The sequence below is a fragment of the Patiria miniata genome, unplaced genomic scaffold (genome assembly GCF_015706575.1).
Source record: "Patiria miniata isolate m_02_andy unplaced genomic scaffold, ASM1570657v1 HiC_scaffold_25, whole genome shotgun sequence".
In the NCBI taxonomy this organism is placed as follows: Eukaryota; Metazoa; Echinodermata; class Asteroidea; order Valvatida; family Asterinidae; genus Patiria; species Patiria miniata.
Window position 1 is genome coordinate 7,582,023 of NW_024037064.1, and position 22,980 is coordinate 7,605,002.

The 22,980-nt window shown below is 38.5% G+C and overlaps 2 protein-coding genes across 4 annotated transcripts; one reads left to right on the plus strand and one right to left on the minus strand.

The window, feature by feature from the left end:
• Window positions 1–3,510: 3,510 nt before the first annotated feature.
• Window positions 3,511–18,128, minus strand: LOC119733324. 3 transcript variants are annotated; one of them, XR_005271778.1, is made up of 7 exons: window positions 17,854–18,115; window positions 16,563–16,684; window positions 12,851–12,997; window positions 6,231–6,486; window positions 5,839–5,960; window positions 5,295–5,450; window positions 3,511–4,298 (listed from the first exon to the last, which is right to left on the minus strand). XR_005271778.1 is itself a non-coding variant. In XM_038206915.1 (6 exons), exons 3-6 carry the CDS (start codon window positions 12,967–12,969, stop codon window positions 4,263–4,265), a joined length of 567 nt encoding a protein of 188 aa, XP_038062843.1. In that variant the 5' UTR covers window positions 12,970–12,997; window positions 16,563–16,684; window positions 17,854–18,128; the 3' UTR covers window positions 3,511–4,262. The 3 variants fall into 3 exon arrangements, 1 of the variants encoding a protein (XP_038062843.1); XM_038206915.1 differs by lacking the exon at window positions 5,839–5,960 and having other exon boundaries at window positions 17,854–18,128; XR_005271779.1 differs by lacking the exons at window positions 12,851–12,997; window positions 16,563–16,684; window positions 17,854–18,115 and adding an exon at window positions 7,575–7,656.
• On the plus strand, window positions 8,415–12,694 carry LOC119733325 (E3 ubiquitin-protein ligase TRIM56-like). Its single transcript, XM_038206916.1, has 2 exons — window positions 8,415–9,970; window positions 11,771–12,694. Exons 1-2 carry the CDS (start codon window positions 8,692–8,694, stop codon window positions 12,403–12,405), a joined length of 1,914 nt encoding a protein of 637 aa, XP_038062844.1. The 5' UTR covers window positions 8,415–8,691; the 3' UTR covers window positions 12,406–12,694.
• Window positions 18,129–22,980: the final 4,852 nt, after the last annotated feature.

A 22,980-nucleotide genomic window follows, 5' to 3' on the forward strand; every position in this document is an offset into this window, starting at 1 on the left:
ATCTTTTTTCTTTTTTTAATATTGCGCAATCTAACCTTTAAATATAAGTTCCGAGAACAAATTTTCGAAGAGGCCAGTGGCCTGGCGGTCTAGCTCGCTGACCGCCAGGCGCAGGGTCCCCGGTTCAAAACCCAGCCGGGAACCCGGGAGGAGAATTTTTCCTCACAGCAGTGATAAAATTTTAAAAATATATAAAATAGTAGCATGGAGCAGGGTTGAACCGCGTACCTTCTGCATGCCAGCTCTCTTTTTTCCTGCTCTGCCATGGCACTTTCTTGAAAAAATCTCCGGTTATCGTAATTAAAACCCTTAGGTTCTTGGACTTAGACAATTTTTCAGCTTTGGCCAGAATTTCAGAAATCAAGGGGTACCCCTTGAAATTTTTTCAGATCTGAGGGTCTGAGGCTGGGAGGTTGAAAAGTTGGGAGCTGAAGGGGTTTGGAGCTGGAGGGTAGGCTTTGGGACTTTGGGCTGACTGGTTGATGGTTGAGAGGGAACTGGACTATTAGTTGAAAGGCTTCCTGACTGATAGGTCTGCAAGTTGATAGGACTAGGGAGGGTCTTGGGAATTTTTGGACTTAGGGTTTATTTGGCTGGACTTAGATTTGGGAACATAATTTCCTCATATTAGTTGGACTAAATTTTTGACTGAATTTTCAGACTTCTTTTTTGAAGCCCTACCCTGTCTTGTAAGTTCAGATCTGTCTTCGCAGCCAATCATCAGTCAGACTGGTAGTTAGCCTTTTCCTTTTTTGGGGATTGCTACACTTGTTGAAGCCTGCTAGAGACCACATAAGACTGCTGGAATGCTGGTTACCAGAGGTGTGTGAGGTGGAGGTAGACTTCTTAGCCTGAGGGTCTCGATACAACCTGGTTGAAGGGCCTTCCTCACTTGACCATGTAGCGTGCCGTCAAAATGGGTTTTCATGCTTCAATGATTTTGTATGGCTTATCGTACTCTCTTGTCAAGGTGTTTAGAGGTCACATGATAGTCTGGTGCCGGTAAAAATTTCAGGATTTTTAAACAGGAGTAATTTTTACACTTAATTTTTAGAGGTATGCCTAAATGTTTGCAAATCTTAGATTTGTTTCTCAGTGCAACAGTATAATGCAACGTTTTTACGGCTTTGATTATATTTTACATTAGTACTTTTCTAAATGTTTAATCATTTTTTAATTGTTACACGATTCCTCTTGAAATTTTATGGAGTTCTTAATTGAAGACTTTACTTTATGAACAATCGATGGACACATTTTTAATTAAGCTCAGCATATATTTCCAGAATTGTCGTCCACACAAATGTTTTGTTGTTGTTGCGTATTAGGAATATTTTTCATTCCGATTTAAATTTTCACACAGAACACACTTCGTTGTTTTTGTGATATTAATTGAATTAATTTGCTGTAGAAATTAAATAGGATTTTTAAAGACATCATCTCAAAAACCAGTGTGTGGGTTTTTATGGGGACTTATATTTTTGCATTATTTTGCATTGCAATTTTCTCGCTAGAAACAGACTATAATTGTTTTAGTAACATTAACTGTATTGTTTGATATTCCTGTTAAAATTTTTCAGGCTTCACAAAAACGTCATGATCAGTTTATAACGGAGGAAATTTCACTTTAATACAATAGGTATTTCTCATGATATCCTCTAGACAACGAGTACGTTCTGTTTCATTAGGTCGAGTTAAAAAAAAAACATGTTTCTCGTCTGGGTTTTTGAAAAAAAGGAGGAAGCGGGGCTTTTTATTTTTTTTTGTTTCAAGATGGCCGCCATATTAAAATTTCCTGCAACTGTTCGTGTTTCCACTGTTCAAAGACGCTTTTAAAATGAAAGATAAGTTAGACAAGAGAAATGAACATATTTACAGTGTCATTTAGACTTGTATTGGTCTACAATTTATTTTCCGATAAATTTGTGGACTCTTTCGGTGTTTTTGTACTGCATTTTTCAAAAATAAAAAATAATAAAAAAAAAATCCAGGTGGCCTCTAAAAAAGGAAGCGGGCGGGGACGAGAAACTTTTTTTTTTTTACTTTGCCATAATGGTTGATTTAATTCGCATTGTGCTTGTTTTCCTGCTGAATTAACACACTCTACAATATTAAATTTGACAATTCCTCTTCAAATTTGGGCTGTTTAAGATGCAAATTTTCGTGACGGGCATCGGCTGCGCTGTATTTTGGAGACATTCCAAGCAACAGGAGCGCATGTTTAGAACATTTTGCACACTACGCGCACATGGTGTTGAACACGCAGTTGTAATTTTCCTACAAAGATGGCGTCCTATGAGAGAGATCTATTGGAGAATCCGGGCCTCGTCATCACAACCAACCAACAAACAAAATTTCAATTGACTTGCATTCTGATTGTACTTTTTCCACTGAACACACTCCATTGTGTTTTGTTTTATTGTTGCAAGAAAAACTATTGCAATAAATTGTTACGCACTCCCTGTTATTCTAGATTTGTATCTGCACATGTGCACTTAATCAGGCCATAGAGCTATAGTAAATTATTAGAGAGCTTATTCATATTTGAATAGGATGAAGCTTGCTGGACGCATGCATCCATGTTTGTGCTTAAGTCATCAGAAATTAGCTTAAATGTTGTATGTTTATACATTTCAAAGCTGTTATTACAACTTTCATTTCATTCTGTGCTGCACGGATTTTAGAAATTGCTTTTTTTTTCATTGTAGATCACGTGCCTGCTCAGCCATATCTGTTATATTTTGGCAACACATTCAGCATACAAAACTCAAAAGAATTGATGTCATATTCGCGACGTGACTTGCACATTGATCTCGCTACATGTACATTCTTCAAGCACTGTGTTGAGCTCGGACAACTTTGAAGTGTGCAAGGGAATGAGGAGTAAATGCTCTCATAATTTACTACAGCTCTACGGAAATGAAATTTTAACTGATAAACTACTATTGAGACAACAGAGGTCAAAGGTCACCCAGGTTCACTGACCTTTAATGTTGTAATGTACATGTCAACAAAACATATCTTTAACTGACAGTTTCCAAGATCGGTTTCAATTAACTTCAAATATTTAACATTAGTAGCCTATCATCTTTTTACATACAAAATTAAGGCAACAAAGAAGCAAAGGATTTTTCAATTGTTTTACAGTAAGGGCAAAAAAAAAAAAATTAGTCAGTCTCTGGTCAGACCAAAGTTCCGGAATTGATGAGGCAACACGGCTTTTTTATTTTGCTTTTTTTTTTCGAAAAAAAAAGACAAGGTGGGATACTATTTTGCTTTTTTTTGGTGTCCTCATGTACATTGGTGTCCCCCATAATTTGCCTTGGTGCCCTTGATCATTTGCCTTGGTGCAATTTCCCATTTCTTGGTGCAATTTCCCATTCCTTGGTGCTCTTTGGTAAAAATTTTGAGGTGCGGCAATAGAAGGCGCTGTTGGAGCTACCGCAGAACATTTTGGAAAAAAAAAAGATTGACGCGCATGATTAAAATCGACACCCGCACTGACCAGAGACCTTGGCCTAACATAAATAAAGTTAAATACAAACTACTCCCAGTTTACAATAATCTTAAATTTCACAGAATTGATACAATTTTTTTTATTCCAAGGCCTAATTATTTCGTTTTCATTCTTTTCTCTGAATTATGCCGTCAGCAATTTTTTGGCAGGTAAGGCAACAAACCCACAGACATATAAATGCATAGACCGCCAGGTCCTATTCAAAACTACATGAGCATTTTATGATTTGCCTAGCGCCCGACTAAAATCAAAACTATGGGCAAATTCACCTCTCGGTATAGGATTTTACACACAGTTGACGAATTCCAGTCAAACATGCAAAAAAAAAAAAAATTGTGAAGTTAGTTTTTGATTGTAAACCAATCCCTAGTGAACTAAATATGATTTCCGTAGAATAAAAACAATACGGTACCAAACATTTTCTTGCAAAGTTTGAGTAATACAGCCTTTACCAAAATAATTTATGAACTGAATTTAAATGTATGTACTGTACAAAGCACGTTGGCGCATTGAGTGGCATCGCAGTTATGCGCGCTGTCAACAAACATTTTGCCCAATTATTAAATCACGGTTTCATGCGCACTACTGGCAGTCTATGTGTTTATATGTCTGTGAACAAACCAGATAGTATTATGGCGCCCTCTACTGGCCATTGAAGAAAAATTATTTAACTTAAATATCGCTTGTGGATGCTGCGGCTATGACGAACAGCGCCCTCTATAGGAATGGACAGAGAGGTGTTCTCATGTCACATGACTGACTGGCTCCTTGATGCTCCCCACACCTGGGAAAATAGAAGACAAAATTGCAAATTTAATAAATTTAACAAATTTAAATTAAAAAACATTAAAAGTCAAAAAATGAGGATTGTTTTGTTGGGTGACTGAGGGTAGTTGATCCCAACTACATGTAATGCTGTTGTGCAAATTTTAGTTCGGAACGTGTAGTTCATGTCAACAAACTTTTTTAGGGCCCCTCCCTGCAAAATAAAAAGTGGTATTCATGGGAATATTTAATTTTTTTGTTTCTGAATCAACACGCCTTAACACTTCTGTTTCTCTGGGAATATTTGAGTTTTCTGAGCAGCCACTTTAGACCTTTAATGTTTAACAACTTCAAAGATTGGGCATTCACTACATCAGGAACACATTGAACTTGGCCTGAAGAAGGATTAAGCAGTAAATAATCAAGGAATTTATGTTTAGAAATAAGGACAGATTTTCAGACTGTCTCCCAATTGCTGCAGCTAGCAATAATGCGCCGATATGAAAGCGGCTGATAGACACGTGTTACTGACGACCATATATGTGAGGCGTTCTGGCAAAATGAGACAGAACTGGGCAGAGGTTGAAATGAGGGTTTGCAGGTATTAGGAAAGAGAATAAACTTCTCCTTACAATACTGTTTGTTGCACTTCAATCGGACATTCCATTGACAAGTTATGGCTCACTTTAAAGTTTGCATTTATCGACATGTCAACAAAACAAAATACTAAGAAAAAGGCCTGTAAAGTTTCAAGTTTTGTATTCGTGAAAATGAAAGATGCCAATTATCTTTCCTTAAAAACTCTTGTATTCCATGATTTTTAGACTAAATGTTTTACTTACTTATAAGAATATCAATTAATCTGACAGTCGAAAAACAAAAATCACCCCCTATCATTTTGTTGCATTTTCCCTCCACTACGGCCTGTGCCCAGATCCGTCTCATTTTGCCAGAATGCCTCACATATATAGCCTGATAATATTGACACGGACTTAAGCTTTGAGACAGGACCCACCTTTGGATTGGTGCCATGAAGTTGCATGGTGGCTACAGGGTTCCAGACCGCTCCTGCCATTCCATGAGCTGTCACCCCTCCCCCATCTCCCATGGCCATGTTATGATGCATGCCAGACACTGGCTCATGTTGCTCACCAAACCGGCTGACAGGTGTCTGTAGGAAATAACCAGGGCAATAAAGTTAGAGCTCGCAAGCATGACGACATTTCAGTAATGTCTTGAGATACACAATTACATCTTGATGAGGTTTTGATTTCTCTATTTGATTTTCTCAATGATCGCTGTTCAGTTTGTGCTGGTCCCAAAGGGCCAGCCTACAGTCCTCTTTGTACCTCACGGATCGACTCACTGTCACTTGTGAGCTGGGCAGTGCTGTTGTATAGGATTACCCTGTACACCAATAAATGGGCTAAATCAATTGAATAGGACTGTGTGTACTCTGGAACCAACTTGAATTGCCTTGTGTTGTTGTAAACTGTTTTCAAGTCCTGAACTCATGCTGATTGAGTGTAGTGGGGGTGGTGGAGGGGTGAGATGCTTACTTGTTCATTTGGAAGCCATCCTCTCTTGACAGTGTCTTGATGGGGGAAGTTAGGCATCCTGTTAGCTGCTGTGCCTGGTATGTCCTCTAAGTTGCTACTTGGGATCCAGTCACCGCTGCTCCCTGGGGGAAAAATTCAGAAAAAAAACAAGAACTTTATTAAAAATCAGCCATTTATAGGAAAATATTCTCTTGAATGGATGACGACTAATATTTTGCTAATCAGCATGTCTTGTATGTCCATTGGGTTTAGAAATCACAGTTGTCTATTTTTAAATTCTATTTTCATGGCCTGAACTGAAATGTTATCGTATCCTTCTGAGTTGATGCTCCAGATATAGTCAGTTTTCATGCATCTAATGAAAGTGTGTGGTAAATGAAAACTGAGCTTACCTGGTGTATAAGCCCAGATGCTACTCCCTGGTGAACCAACAGGGTAACCCAGATCACTGACAGGTACAACAACAAAGCTGACAGGTGTCTTGCGTTGCCCTCAACTACGCTCATTGCTGATTGGAATTGGTAAGCGACGATCTTGACCAATGGCTGCTGGAGGCGGGGCCTGAGGCTGTTCAGTTGCCACGGTGACCGGTCTGGGCAAGGTGGTTGGTCAAATTTTATGAAGCAAGGCTCCAAGAGATGGAGTGAGCTGCTCAAAATGAAATTGAAATTATAAAAACTCAAAATTAATGAGAAAGATACATGTAATGTATGCCATAAATGATAGACTGTTTGGAAGGAACAAGTATGCACAGGTACATGTATTAACACCTCAAGATGAAACAAGTTTGGAATGACATGTACAATGCACATATGTATGGACACTGATGGTTGCAGGCCAGTAAATAGGCCCAACATTGCCTACGTCGGCCAAATCACGATTTGTACGCCCTCATATTTTTGCTATCATCATTTTGTGGGCGATGAAATTGAAGGTTTGTAAAAAAAAAAAGAAGAAGGGTGGAAGCCGTGAACAGGACTGCCAGCTTGTATTTCTGTGTAAATTGGATGAATTAAGCCCTAAAATTGCTCTACTTTGCAATGCAGCATAGGCATCAGTTTTCAAAATGGCGATGGGCTTCAGGATATACTTTCAGGGGTGCTCATCTTTGGATATAAATTTCTCACAAAAGTCAACTGATTACCAAAACAAAATTGAACACAAAATGAAAGTTAATGAAATCAGTTTTAATTTGAGAGTTGCGCGAGTATTTTCCCCTGAATTTTGGAAATGGGTGTATCTATCACTGGGGTCTATGGCAGTTTATTTAAGTAGTCTGCAACCTGATGGTGTACGTGTACATGTTCACGTATGCAAGTACAAAATTAACCTAACTCAGGTCCAAGGTACAAACTCAAGTGTAGAGTAAACATGTCAGCAAACAAACAAGATAATGAACTGTACATGACTCAGATCTGGGATCTGCCCACTCTAAAGGTTGCGACTATTCACACTCGTTGCATCAAAGTGGAACAATTCTAACAATTTCTCACAAAATTGGCTTTCAGTTATTTGGCTTCTAAATCCCTTCAAGGATGTCACACCTGGGAATAAACAGGAATCGAACCATGGGTCAATAGAAAAGAAAACAAGCAGTAGGATCTGAAGCAAAGATTCACCAGATTCAAACCAGACAGCCCTAACATGAAGCTTCCAAGACATTAAGTACATGTAGGATCACTAGTCATCAAATCTAGCTGATGCAGTGATTATTTCCAGACAACTTTCATTCTTACTTGACTTGAGACGTTTACCGGCCGTCATCTTCTTGACTCCTCATTGTCTTTCAGCCAACATTCTCTCAAGATCAATCTTAACTCGAAGTTGATTTTATTTTGGTTGGTTAAATGATAACTTCAAATAGACTGAAAATTCTTTATCAGTATTTATAGCACAAGATAAAAGAAATTTTAGTACATGTATGCGAAATATGAAAGAATTGAGGAAGAAATATTTTTATATATTTTTTATTTGATGGTTAAAAAAAACCTGGTGGGATTAAATGTATGGTGAGGTGTATGCGATTGAAATTTAACAAAGTACATCATGTACATGTAGATAGAATGCATGAACCTATCTAAGGTCCAAAACACAAGTGTCAAGTAAATATGTACACAGATAAGCAGATATACAGATTGTACGTGTGTGACGTACATGTACGTGTATGCAGCAAAACAAAAATCCCAAGCTCTATATATAAACCATGTCACGCGACTTGATGACGATGCTGTGTTTGCCCAGCGCCATCTTTACCAGAACCGCCCCATCAAAAGCCTCATACTGTTTGTGCTCTCTATGTCAAATTGGAAAGAAAATTTGTATTCAAGTGATTTGACTGGGAATTTAAAAGAGGTAAGGAAATATTGTCAATTATTTTGAGTGAGGTTAAAGGCTAGCTTTCAAGCGTAGGAATCACAGTTTGCTTTAGACTTCAAAACGTGAAGTGTACGCGCGAGTAACGTTCCAACAAAAACCCAATCAGTAATATTAGTGGAAAAAATATGGCGACTTGCATACAGTTTGTCCATTACAATATCTGAAATCATTTCAGAAGAGAATTAAAGATGAACTCTCAGTGCTCTTCAAAACTTGAACAGGAATTCCAAAAGGAAATAAAAGAGAGATTTTTTATTTGATATCTCGTTCAAAAGTGGATATCTTTTGTCTGGCTACAAAATAGCAATTCACAAGAAACGTTATACATGTACATGTACTTTTTATCCAGATGAAACTCGGACGGACATGTACATCTTTAATGTACATAGAAGTCACTTGTTTTGCTCAAGTTTTTTTCATTGCTCTTATAGTAACTGTTCCATTTTCTTTTTGAATACTATTTGAATACAGATAAAAATGGCTGCAGCTCTACAGAACATCAGCTCCCATCTTAACTGTGGCATCTGCCGAGATAGGTACACACAGCCCAAGATACTGGATTGCGTCCACAGCTTCTGCCAGAAATGTCTGGAGCAATACTACACTAGCAGGTATGGAGGTCAGCCTAAGATTCCTTGCCCTGTATGTCGTCGGGAGACGGTACTTCCAGAGACACGCATTCAAGGCCTAAAAACAAATTTCCATTTGATGGGAATAGTTGAGGAGGTCTCACTCCAAGAAAAGGTGGCTTGTTCAGAAAACACAAAGGTCATCTGTGAGATTTGTGATGAGGGAAATGAGGCTATGCATCGTTGCCTGGACTGTGCACAGAATATCTGCCCAAACTGTCGCAAGACACACTTGCGATTTGCTGCTACATCAAACCACACAGTGGCTACTTTGGAGGACATTCGTCAGGGGAAGGTAACAGTGAAAAAAACACCAGAAGAAGATGAGTCTAAATGCCACAAACACAAGGGGGAAGTGAAACGCTTTTACTGTGAGACATGTGAAGAGTTAATTTGCCGAGATTGTACTGTAGTAGACCACCGTGAACCGAAACATCACTACATTGACTCTGGAGAGGCTTCTTGCAAATACAAACAGTCACTGAAAGAAACGTTGCCAAATGTCACCACCGGCATAAAAATACTTCAAAAAGCTTTGGCCACTTCATCACAAGCTAAGCAGAAGTTTACACAGAACGTCACAAAGACTGTGAAAGCTGTGAAAGACAAAGCAGATAAAATGAGAGCTGAGATAACAACTCAAGAGACAAAGATGATTGAAGAAATCAAACAACTCCAGCAGGATCGCAGCAGAACATACGATAAGCATCAGGAAACAGTGACAATGATGCTACAAAGTAAACAACATTCCTTCAGTACAGCTCAGGATGTCATAAACACTGCATCTGACAGTGATCTGCTTTCCCTCTATCCTATCATCAGCAAAGACTTGAAATCACTCAAGAGTCAAAACACTCCCCAGATTGATCCCAAGCTTTCATATCTGAGCTTCGTCCCGGGTCAGAAGATTGGTGACATCAATCTGGGCAAGCTTGAGGTGGAAGCAGTCAAGTGGGAGATGTGTCGTGAGATTGGTAAAATGGGAAGTGGTCGAGGAGAGTTCAAGTTGGCTCGAGATATTACTGCTACTCAACCTGGTGAGATTGCTGTGGCAGACAGTTTGAACAGGCGAGTGGTCATCTGCAGCAATGAGGGACAACACAAGGGAACCATTCCCCTAAAATTACGTAAGTTTCTTTCATGCACATGTTCATCAACACAAACTTTCAATAATTGTGTGGAAATTATAAGTCAGTCTTCCATGTGCACATGCAGATCTGACAACTGAGAATGAAAACCAATAAAATACTGGCAAGGAATTGATGTGCTGGCAGTGCTCCCCAACATATTTGATTTTGTTCTCCCAACAAATATTCAGGGTTTTTTTACATGAAGGCCTATATCAAATTAAAAGTGATTTAAAGGGACACTACATCCTGGAAAGCACCCAATAGGGCTACAAAGAGCATTTAAAAGTAGGATATTATACAAATATATTGATGAGTGGCTCAGAGTGAAATAGGAGGAATATTATCGCAAGATAAAATCTGGACTTTAATTCGCCTCGTAAAATGGAAATGTCCAGATTTTACCAAGCGATATTATTCCTCCGATTTCACAATTTTAAGCCACTCAATATTTGTTTTATATACCTGACATATAGATCCTGACATATTTGATACATTGGAACCTTTATTTCAACATAAAATTGGTGGAAAATGTATTTCTCTTCCAAACCACCCCTTCACGAAAATGTTTGAACCTAACTCTGCAGCGCTGGCTCTTTGGAACAATACGCGATACGCTACACTGAACGCGCACACCAGCATGCATTTGCATACACATACCACATCATGGAACAAGAATGATCTTAACTGTTGAATAGTACAATGTATTTCCCATTCCTCATGGGCGAATGGGACTTTTTGAGCCCCGGTGTGAATGGGAGCAATAACGCATGTCACGTGATGTGAGTTCCACCAATCAAATGACAAGGATCTGTATGGCAATATAAAAACGTCTACACAACCATCCTTGACAAATTGGCCGTTTGTGTTATTCTTGCAAGAACAAATTTTTGGGGTCAAAATTTTGACTCTCAAAAATGTGTCATTCCGTGTCAATTCAACACGATTTTGGACCTGACTCTCACAGATTGAAACGATGTTTGGTGTGACAATTGACCTGTATGAGAAACCCCCAGAACTGATTTTTTTTGTAGTTTGTTAGATTCTGAGATACGGGTCAACAAACTTTTGACTAATTAGCATGACCTCCGAACTTTCAACACTTGTATCTCCAAAACTATAGCAAATACAAAGCCAAATTGTACATCATATTAAAGCGCTTTGATTGGCCTCCATTTCATTATATAAAACCAAAATCATACCGTGAAGCACAGAGAAAATGCGCTACGAAATGACCTTTGACCTTAAATTACCACACACAAAAACAATATGCTTCAAGTTTCTTTTTTTTTCACTTGTTAGTTTATGATGTAAGCACCAATCTTGGAACATTTTGTGAAAGGTGTCTTAAAGTCTGCAAGAACTAAATTGTTATTATACAGTTTGTTATTATACAATTATTTGATGACTAAAAATGGGGTTTATGTCAATTAATGCTTCATTTGAAAATTGAACAACCTTATTATTGCTAAAAAAAACAACAATACGGGTAAATATAAGACTAATCTATTTTGATGTTTGAACAATGAGAATAGCACAGAGAGTGCATCAACTTTATAAAAGACTTTGCAAAACTGTATCTCCAAGACACTGCAGTTATTCACAATTATACATGTATGGTGGTTGAAGACTGCACAATGTTCATGTAGGCCTATTAATTCTACATGACCAGGCTTTAAGGCACGCCATGTATTCATTGTTATATAGGTAGGTTATCATAGGTATTAGATTGAGAATATATAGTGATAGTGCATTTATATACTGTGCATATGTTACATTTGAGTTCTTCTTTACCCACAGATCCACGGGCAGTTGCAGCCATCCACAATCCTGAGCAACGCTTGCTTGTGTTGGAAGAGGGAAGCAAGTATGTCAAGGTGTTCAACATGAAGGACAACACTCTTGTAAAGCAGTTCCCAACGGTGCCCAAGCATCAGGTAGACAAGACAGAAATGAACCTACAGAGTCTAGCCGTGAAAAATAGTACATGTACAATCGTAGTGGGTGATATCAAGAGAATGGTGTGGACTGAACACAAACCCACGGATGGTGAGATCCTACGCACCATACCAGTGCAGACTCCACCTTGGTACCTGGCTGTTGATGACGACACTGATAGAGTTGTGATCAGTGGAGGTGACACAAAGAAAGTGGACATTGCTGATAGCAAAGGTAAAACAAATGCCACCATCCGGCCAAACATTAATGGTAAGCCAGTGAAGTGCCTTGGTGTATGCTGTGACAGCTCAGGCATCTACCTTGCAGTGCAACAAGGTGTGTTTGGCACTGGTCATATTCACCACTATGACCTAGATGGCAGGTTTCTTGATTGCCTGGCTCAGGGTCTGTGTGACCTATGTGGAATCACATTCACATCCAATGGCCAGCTGGCAGTGGCTGACAACATCTCAATCAAGATGTACAACAAGGTGTGATGTCATCCAACATGACATTGACTAGCAATCATCATCATCCCAACAGCAAATGTTGAGGATGAAATTGTCCAGTCATTACAGCACCAATCAACATTCATGTCCCACTCATATCACATCTCTCCTCAAAAAGCCAAACTGCCAGATCCCTCTGATGTGAATCATTTTACCATACAAATTCTTAAATAAACAGTGCATCAATTACATTATGTTACTATACACAGTCTTATATAAACAGTGTATTGACTAGTTACATTTGATTTGATTGGGATAATTTGTTTTAATCTTATATGTACAAGGACTGGAATCTGAATTAAATGGTAAATTTGAAAGGAGAGGGGAGTTTAGTGGGTGTTGAGGTGTTTGAATGTAATGACCCCCGCCTCCTCAACCCAACACCCCTCCCTCACCCAGTACATGGATCGCCATCAATCTATCCAATACTTACCAACTCTTTGTGATGTTTATGAAAACCCGGCTTTGTTGTGGCTTCCACTTCATCTCTGGCACTAGATTTCTAAGAATCCTACCACGTTCAAACTCAGTGAAAATGCACCAACCATCCATTGGCCTTGTGTGACAGGATTTGGTGTCTCTGAAGAAGAAAATGGACCAATATAAAGTTTACATCAGTGTACAAAAATCATGAAGCTAAAAGCCAAAGCCAGGGACTTAGCCAAGATTTCATAAACACAATTAAGATTCTTAACTTGTTGATGATGGAAGTTGCTGTATATATTCTGCTTGTACAACAAAGATTTGAGAAATGTTTAGGATCTTTTCATTCTTGAGATTCAACATTCTGCATCACTCAGTTCAAATATGCGCATATTAGTGTTCAAGATAAGCCTTTATTCACTCAGTTAATTTTGTGTTACTTTTTTGCAGTTTCATGTACAGATTTAATTAATAAAACGCTGCTTTCAAGTCAATTGACTTGTCCAAATACATCCTAAAGATGAGCGACAAAGCTCATTCTATTAATGTGGGTTCAGATCTTCATTCACAGAATGGAGAATTGTGTTGACAGTGTTCATGAGGTTTATATCTTGACCTCATCAAAGGCTTTTAGTTGTAGAAGCCAAAGCTAGAGACAAAGCCAAGATTTAGTAAACTCCCTGAGATTCTGAAATTTGTTCCTAATGGAAAATCTACATGTAATCCATTATGTATTTTTACTTTTAACAGAACTTTTGAGACAGTTTTACAACCACTTCATCCTTCAGATGCAACCATACTACAAGTATTTTGTGAAATACAGGTTGTTTAAGTTCATTTTAGGCATGTACTCTCACCACGATAGTTAGTACTCAGATTACTGTCCAATAAGCCTTTATTTACTCAGTTTTTATATTAATTTGTGCAGTTTCTGTTTACGCATTTGAATTTACGATACGCTTACATGTTTATTGAAGGTAATTCAGTCATTGAAATGTTTGCTAAAGATGAGTAAAAATTAATTTGGTTTCCTGTCTTAATTCACAGAATTAAGACTCATGTTTATAAGAATGTTTTTATCTTGATTTGAAATTGTGTTGACATTTTTTCTCAGACTGTCAAATGTCCCATCAGTTTGAATGATTAGAAATCAGCTCGACTGAAGCTGAATTTTCAGAAAGCTATACGGCCTCAGTTGCCTTGAAAAGGTCCCACACAAATAGCACATTTCTATTCCAAGAATTTTCCTTACAAACCAAACAGATTGCCTCATCTTTTCAAGAATTTAATTGCACACCTCTGTTTTCAGTGTTTTGGGATTTGTTGTTGCCATTTCAGAAAACTTGAAAGTGAAAAAAAAAATCACTTCAGTTTGGGTTTTAGCAAAAATTATTAATTTGTTTGCAAAGTATCAATGTTATTGTAAAAATTAAATGTTCAAGTAGACTTTTAGTTTTAAGTGTTTAACAATTCACCACTGTATGTAGATCTTAGTAGTCACAACAAGACTTTGTTAACTCCCTTTATGTATATTCTTCAATTTGTTCCTCATAGAACTAGAACTTACATCTACTCATTGTATTCTGTGCTATCTCTACATTACATTTTCTGATAATAGAAATTACAGCCTGTACAATTTTAATTATTCTGTTTTTCTGTTAACTTCACTTTCTAAAGCCATGTAAGATCATTTGCAATTACCCAGATATGCACCTACCGATTTAATGACAGAAACCTCAAAGTGAAGATAGGACTGGTAACAAATACCCTGTGAAATAATTCCACCTGAAATGGTATTGTCAGAAAACAAAACATTGAAGGTGGTTTCAAAATGGGGTGCCTACAGAATCCAGTTATGAGATCCAAAGACTTGTGCATTATGTTTTCTCCCAAATGTATAGTAGCCACTCAGCTAAGACTTGAACAGAATGCTTGTTATGCACCCTACTTAAAAGAGTGAGCACTTTTGTTGCTTTGGAGAAAAAAACCTGCAAACAGCAAATGATCCTATGTAAAATGTACCTGAAAGCATACACATCACTATGAAAGTTAATCAAGATTACTTTAAAAATTAGTCTTAATATTCACTCACTTTTGTTTAAAAAAAGGTTTAGTAGTTTTGTTTTCATTTTTGTAGTTTTTCCATAGAAATCAAGTTTACTGTTATTATTTCGAAGCTTTGTACATTTGCATTTTATATCAATGAAACACTAATGTGGATGATCATTTAGTCATCAAAATGTCTGCTAAAGATGAGCACAAATACTTATCCTATTAATTTGGTTTCCTGTCTGAATTCACAGAATAAAGACTTGTGTAAACTTTACTCCCAAGGGATTATCTTGATGGACATTTTTATTGTTTTTCTTTGAAGGTTAAACAAATTCTTCAAGTGTAAAAGGTTGCCAACCATTTTAAGAAATCTTCAAATCAATGGTATTGAATTTCAGGAAGCTATGGCCTCCGTTGCCTTGATTTTGGCCTGACTGCCTCCTTGAAATTTCCTTGCCTTTTCAAGAATTGAATTCCAGACCTCTGTTTTCATTGTTGTACACATTTGGTTGCCATTTCAACTTGAATTTAATGAAATAAATTATCCCCATCACTGCAGTTTTTAGTTTCAGCAAAGATTTGTTGATTTTCATGAAACCTTTCAAACTCTACTGTAATAAATTCTATTCAAATTTACTTGTAAAATCTGAGGTTTTGAAATGAGCAGAAATAAATGCATTCATCCTTTTTAGTCCCTGGGATAAGGCCATTTATTAGCATGCAATTGTATGATTCATCTTTTAAATATTACTTTGTTGAACTAAACCTTAGGACATCCGAAACTCTGACTTGCACAGCTGGTATTTGTGCCTTCCAGCTCAAACAACTGTAATTTCTGATGCTAAATTTGTGGAAAACAGATAAAATAATGTTTTGGGCCACTGTGCTCACCAAAAAACGGCTACATCGTGACCTGTTTTCTCTTTTTACCATCTTGATAGGATGGTAAACAAGCACAAACATGGTTGGTCCCTATTGTATCCGCCTTCGTGGTTTCTGAAGGCATATTGCTTTAAGGACACCCACGAAACTCTGTGACTTTAATACCCAATTTGGGGACATTTGTAATGAGTTCAAAACACATACACATGTAGTTATTCTTTATTCTAAACATGCCAGATAGCTTGGTGAACAAAGTGGATTTTCATTAGTCTTGCGGGAAAGGGTCCAAAAGTAGGCTTGCGACGATGGTTTCTCTCTATTAAAGTGAAGCCCTTTTCACACTAGACAAATCTCAGGGTTGATGTAGGGTTGAAAACATGCATCGTTTCACACTTAAAGACTTTCAACCCTGCGTCGACCTTGAGATTGATTTCGCCCCGGTTTGAACTCAAGCCTGTCCGACCAGGGTTGAGATTTTCAACCCGGGTTGAAATTCTGGCCAGGCCGGGTTCAAATAGTAGTAACTGAGAATGATAAGCTTGATTTGCCTGAAACAAGTGAGAAACAATGCGGGGTTGAACGTGGGGTTGAAATTTAAAAAAACTCACCCCAGGGCGGCACTGGGTTCACCCAGGGTTGATTTCAACCCAGGTTGAGAGGCTCTAGTGTGAAAAGGGCTTAAGATTTGGTTCTAGTTGCCCTATCTCCCCTCCCTCCAAAAACGTCTACCCCTCCCCCTCCCCATGAATGGGGCGACTTAAATTAATAAAAGATCATGTTCGGCTTACCAAGAAGTGACTGCTTGTAGTGACGGCCATCCCACACGGTTGCATCCTTTCCACACGACCGCCATACAGGACTGCTTTGGCTGATTCCCAATTTTCAGAGGTCAAATAACATCAGTCAAAGTCTGTTGGTTAACAAAAATCAGAGTCTAAATATTTCTTTGAGTGTTCCAACACAGCATGAAGTCGTTGAGTATTTTTCAATGAAATAATTGATTTGGATTACCCATAAAAAACCACAAATGAAATCAAGGCTGGAAAGGACGTCCGCGCACAAAGTTTAAAAAGAGAGGCCAAAGCATGTTTGCGCCGCTGCGATATAGCGGGTTGTTCCACTCAGATATAGGGGTGTTTCTACTGCGCCAAATACACAATGTATGTGCTAGTCTATATAATAGACCATGGCAATCTAAGCCATGCTCTATAATTTTTGAACAGATTTGCTGATTAGTTATGCAAGACAACTGCATCTTGACCTCTAGATTGTTACCAATCAGTGGGTGCTTTCTATATATCGGGTCTTCGGTCATTCACCCGTTGTCACGTCTAGACATGGATAAAATAAACTCAGCTATAGACACAGCAACAAAGGCCTTGGTCACGCGCTCCATATAGACCGCTTGCAGACGCGTTCGATAATTGACGCGCTAAGGTGAGCGACGCCATGTTATGGGACAAAATGTGCGTGAATTGATATACGCCTGTCCCACAACATGGCGTCGCGCGCCTTCGCGCGTCGATTATCGAACGCGTCTGCAAGCGGTCTATTGGGGAATGGACATGCGTTCTAATTGACTGTTTCATGCATTAGACTGCGAGTGCCTTCGGCGTGAACGCGCAACACATGAAACAGTCGTCTTGCTTTCCACGACAAGGCACCAGACGCAAATTTAACCAGCTGTACCTGGAAGTGGTGGTATGGTACCCACATACATGGCGCACACAGATTTTTGAAAAGAATGTCGCAACCTGACGCTCTTTCTCTATATATCAATTCAATGAAGGTCATTTGTTCCAAAAATGATGATAAGTGTTAAGGACATGAATCTGGGACTGAGAAATATTTCCAATTTTGTTAGGAAATACTTAGAAAATGTCCTTAGTCTCCATAGACATTGTACACAAGCGTGGAATTGGAAGTGGCTGCAGCCTCAGGTTGCAACATTTTTTCCAGATTTTTCAATTGTCATCACGTGATAAATTACAATTAATTTGCATAATTAACTACACACAGTCAGTCTATGGAGAGTTCAGTTTCTCAGTCCAGATTCATGTTTTTCAACCTTTAACTGACCTTATCTGATGACGTCGTCAGACCTCCTAAAACGACACGATCATGCCATGTGGCGGCGTTATAAGCTGCGTCGAATATGGAGGGTAGAGCTCGAGGATACACGTTATGAATTCAGGACGCAATTGACATTCTTTCGAAGGCTTCTAGTACTAAACTAGTTATCCTGTAAATGCTAATCAAAACTTTATGAGTCTGTGTGTAAAATCACGGCCAACAATAGCTCCACGGGCAAAACAATTTTTATCTGACACCACGACGATCGACGCCGCGTGCCGCATGCGCGACCGATGGTGCGATCGCGTCGAGGGATGTATCAAATACTGAACAACAGGTGGCGCAAGCTACATACTGTGGGCAACCAAATCGGAAAATACGTTCGCCGGCGCCCGGGGAAGGTTGTGAAGATAAATCTGATTTTCCCATTTTCGTTTTCCGTGCCTTTTTTTCTACAAAAGATATTTTAAAAACTCATCGAATTTACAATGAAATAATTATTAAACCGAATTTTTCCAAGCAAGTAAAATCCGTGGCAAGCATCTCTATAAAGAGCTCTGATAATAAATTCACGGTCTTGACGAAAGCATAAAAGTCACAAAATGATTGGCAATGATATTCTGATATGGCCGGGTATGGGTAAAGAAAACATCTGCAAATATCTTTAAAAGAACAATGACCAAACCTTTTGCGTGCCTCCAATGAGACTCATAGAACCCTCCCCTCTCCTTCAAGCAAGGGCGGATCCAGGGGGGGGGCCAAAGGGGGCCATGGCCCCCCCCCCCCCAAAACGAAATCAATTTTTTTTTTTTTTATGTGACATCGCAATAACGGCAGGCAATGAGTACACCACCATCTTTTCCTCAAAAAAAAACATTGGTTAAAGTGGTCAGAAATTGCTTCAGATCGCACCACAGAGCATCTAGAATCCAAAAATTTTTCGGGGCCCTTAAGCGGGCCCCGAACCCCACGCCGTAATTTTGTTGACCCACTTTTTGACATCGCAATAAAGGCAGGCAATGAGTACACCACCATGTTTTCCTCAAAAAAAACATTGGTTAAAGTGGTCAGAAATCGCCTCAGATCACACCACAGAGCATCTAGAATCCAAAAATTTTTCGGGGCCCTTAAGCGGGCCCCGAACCCCACGCCGTAATTTTTTTGACCCACTTTTTGGGGGAAACCAAAAAAATTTTTGGCCCCCCCCCAAAAAAAATTGTGTTCTGGATCCGCCCTTGCCTTCAAGGGACCCCAGTTACTACTGTTGGCTGTTGAGATGTCGCTTCTTTCTAATTAAAATTTACCAGCACGATCGATTCCATACAATCTCAGCACTGCAGTCATGAAACTGTCGTCGTGTGACCCGTACTGACGCACAATACAAAGCATTGACCTCTGACTCGGGCTTTTCCCGAAGAATTATGCAAATAGCTATTGTCATCCAAATTCCACACCTGGCACGCGACATGCCATATGCAAATTATGTATCTTGGCCAATCCCAGCCAACCCCAGAATATCCTGTTGACTTTCGACCAATCAGAACCGCTTTACACCTTTTTTCAGCGAACATTGAGACTAGTGCGTGTTAGTCCGCGGATAAAGAAAAATAGAACCCCATTTTCTGATAAAATGGTTTAATATGGTTTGATAGTTTCCTATTCAGCAGCATGATCCGGCCATTATATCGTTGTGATAAATAAAAACAAGTCATGACCCGAGACACAAGTAAAACATAAATAGAAAAAAAAATCATTTTGTGATGTGCGGCGAGATAAACAAGTGATAGGGTTTTTGAACCGCATTACGCCTTGAACCTAACCCGTCGTCTGCCCTTTCGCCCGCTCATCTGCTGCTTGCATTTCAAGATGGATGCCGGACATTTACACCTTGTGAGTATTTTTGTTTTAAACTTCCTTTCTTTTTTTCTGCGATAAAATATTTCCAAAATTGATGCCCATGAGAATAGTGACGATGTAAACTAATTCTATGTAACCCAGACGACTTTGAAGCTGTCGCCGTGTTCGTTTTGCTCCGTAATTCACGGCAACATTCGAGGTGAAATGAACTGAATCGCAAACGATACGAAATGAAACCACTAATGTAAAGAATTCAACCTCCACTACTTTCCGCGCACGAGGCAAACCTTAAAATTACAGGAGACCGAATTTCATAAGTTTATCGCGAGGAGTGCTAGGCCTGTATTCGTAAACAACCATAAAGACGTGGACATTATGAGGGAAAAGGTAAGCCTAATTCTTAAAGTCACTGTTTATAATTATACTTCATCAGTAACGGAAAGGGGATTTTACATGTAGGCCTACTGGACAAGAGAAACCTAACATTTTACCAGCCATGGGAAGTTGAAAAGGGGGAGCTTGCAAAGTGAGATTGAAACAATAACATTCGCCAAAGAATATCCAAAGAAAAATTGATTAAGATGCATATAATTAGGCACGTCACAAAATAATAAGGATATTTTCCAAGAAATTATGGAAATTAGTCTCAGGCTATGATGGACTGCATGGAGACAGATGTGATACAATACCCTTGCCAATTAAGGCAGTTACATCTTGGAAGAGAAATATAATAATTATTCCTTAAGACTGCGACGACGACTGAAATAGTTATGAGGAGCCATGATTAGATCAGGGATATCTAAAATCTAAGGTCAAGGGTCAGAGATCTGAGTATCCTGAATGCGATCTAAGATAAGAATCCCACCAGATCAATGGTCATGAACTTGTAGACTACAAGCCTACAAGCAAAAAAAATAATGTGACGTATGTAGTCATGACGTTAAAGAACACAATCACAATGTAATTACATCGGGCGTATGCATGTGTTTATTGCTCGTTAATGTAGGCATGTAAATTATCATGATTTTCTGTCATGTAAAATAAGTAGCCATATCTTTTTGAAAGACGTACATGACGTAGCAGTGACGTCGACTGATGTCACGATGAAGATCAAGGTCAAGATCACGATCCTCTGATCAGCGCACACAATAAGACCGTTACATGCTGCACACTGATGTATTTCGCGACTGAGGTCAACATCATGACAGACTTAGGGTGAAATTGATGAAATTATTACACCAATTAACGAAAACAAAACAACTTATATAGGCCAACTACTAGGAAGAATTTTGTCATCATGTAGGCCTAGAAGTAATATCAACAATTATTGCTGCCTAAATATTCCACATTAACTTTACAAATGCATGAGTAATCAAATTGATTGACTTGTTGTCAGAATATTATTGTATGCCACAGAATCAATGTTTTCTTTTCTTTTCGTTGCAGTGTTGATTCAGGCAGTGCTAGCTCCATGGTGCTAGTGATGACTTCAGATGATACATTTGAAGAGCGCCATCTTGCAGTAAAACATTGCCGAAGATGCAATGGCTTAGAATTTAAGAAATGGGACAAAAATGAGAGTTGACACTGACGGTTTGGAAATAAATGGTTGCGTTGCTGTCGGGATAAGGGTTTTGGTTTTTGGTGTCCAAAAACGGAAATGGAATATGGACTTTTTGTAATGGCTTTTGTTGTCGCTTTAATACAGGGGGATAAGATTATTTCAGTTGAATATTCAAGAAATTGAAAGATTAAGGACAAGTCGTGAAATTTCGCCTTTTTGGTCATTACTAGTAAAACAAGCCTAGGACTCAGTAAGACAAACAATTGTCGTTGCCAAAAATTACCAATGAAACTGAATATTTTCCCGGCCACTCTATTGCTTTAAGTTTAAGTCAATGGTGCACCCAGGATTTGGCTGGGGGGGGGGGGGGGGCTCACAATTGTTTTGCAATTTTGTTATAGAAGTTTGGATATTTTACAAATTTTTGCCCTAAATGTATGGGTGCAGAAAAATATTTTTATTGGTGGGAAAACTTTGACTTTCATGGCTGTCAATGTTTTTAACATTTAAAATGTAGGCCTATAGTCTTATTTCAAAGCCTAAAATTGGCATTGTCGAGACAATAATCACGTGGCAGTGACGTCGACTGATGTCATGATGAAGATCAAGGTCAAGATCACGATCCTCTGTCAGCGTAAGACACAATGAGACCGTTCCAGGCTGCACATGATGTATTTCGCGACTGAGGTCAACATCATGACAGACTTAGGGTGAAACTGATGAAATTATTACCAACGAAAACAAAACAACGTAATTGAGATAGGCCTACCGATTAGAAGAATTTTGTCGTCATATTTTTTTTTTTAAATCAACAATTATTGCTGACTTATTATTCCACGTTTACTTTGCAAATGAGTTGTCTTCTTCGAATTGTATAATATGTTTTCACAATGTATGGCAGAGATTCAAAGTTTTCTTTTCTATTCTGTTGATTCAGGCAACCGACTTCAGATGATTTGAAGAGCGCCATCTTGTGGTCGCACATTGCTGAAGATACAAACATGGCATAGAATCTAAATGACACTGACGGTTAGGAAATGAGATATTGTGGTTTTTTTTTTTTTTTTTTTGCAGTCGATGTCCGAAACAGAAAGTGGGTATGGGCTTCTTTGTTTTTTTCTTTTTGTCGCTTTTCGGCAGGTGAGCTTGTTTTGCTGTGAATATTTTTTACTGACAATGCAATTGGATGGCCATCAAAAAGAAATTAAGATGAAAGTCAAGACAAATATTTTTCTTTGAGAAACACCAGTGGTGCGGCGGCTTGTATGTTGAATTAATGTTTCGGCACTCGAAAAAAACACCATAAATTTAACATAAAATAAAACGTCATTAAGTAAAACATTCTTAATGGTTTGATCATTCTGCAAAGGAAACAAAAAACACTGAAATGTGTTTTCACATATCTTTATTGTTTTCCTACTCTTTTTGATATGTCAAATAATTATTTAAGACATTTAGGACCAGCAACAGACGCAATTTCAATTTAATGTAGAATTTGACACATGTATTTTTTAGTTATCGTGACCACATGATCGTCGGATTTGACCAGCGCCCCAAAAATGTCTTTCTTGTTTTGTTCTTATTTGTTTTCAAATGTTGACAACAATATTACGGCCCTATTAATTTGAGCAATTTGAAGTATATCTCAAATGTTAAACCTCTTACTAGCCATCTCTTAATCTCTCTCCTCAATAACATTGGTTTTAATCACT

Excerpts from the sequence above, each read along its gene's own strand:
- LOC119733324 (XM_038206915.1), bottom strand. The coding sequence starts at position 12,969 with ATGGATGGTTGGTGCATTTTCACTGAGTTTGAACGTGGTAGGATTCTT. Across the intron at positions 5,451-6,230 it reads CATCTGGGCTTATACACCAG|ACACCTGTCAGCCGGTTTGG; the intron begins GTAAGCTCAGTT and ends TATTTCCTACAG. Across the intron at positions 4,299-5,294 it reads TTCATGGCACCAATCCAAAG|GTGTGGGGAGCATCAAGGAG; the intron begins GTGGGTCCTGTC and ends CTATTTTCCCAG.
- LOC119733325 (XM_038206916.1), top strand. The coding sequence starts at position 8,692 with ATGGCTGCAGCTCTACAGAACATCAGCTCCCATCTTAACTGTGGCATC. Across the intron at positions 9,971-11,770 it reads AACCATTCCCCTAAAATTAC|ATCCACGGGCAGTTGCAGCC; the intron begins GTAAGTTTCTTT and ends CTTTACCCACAG.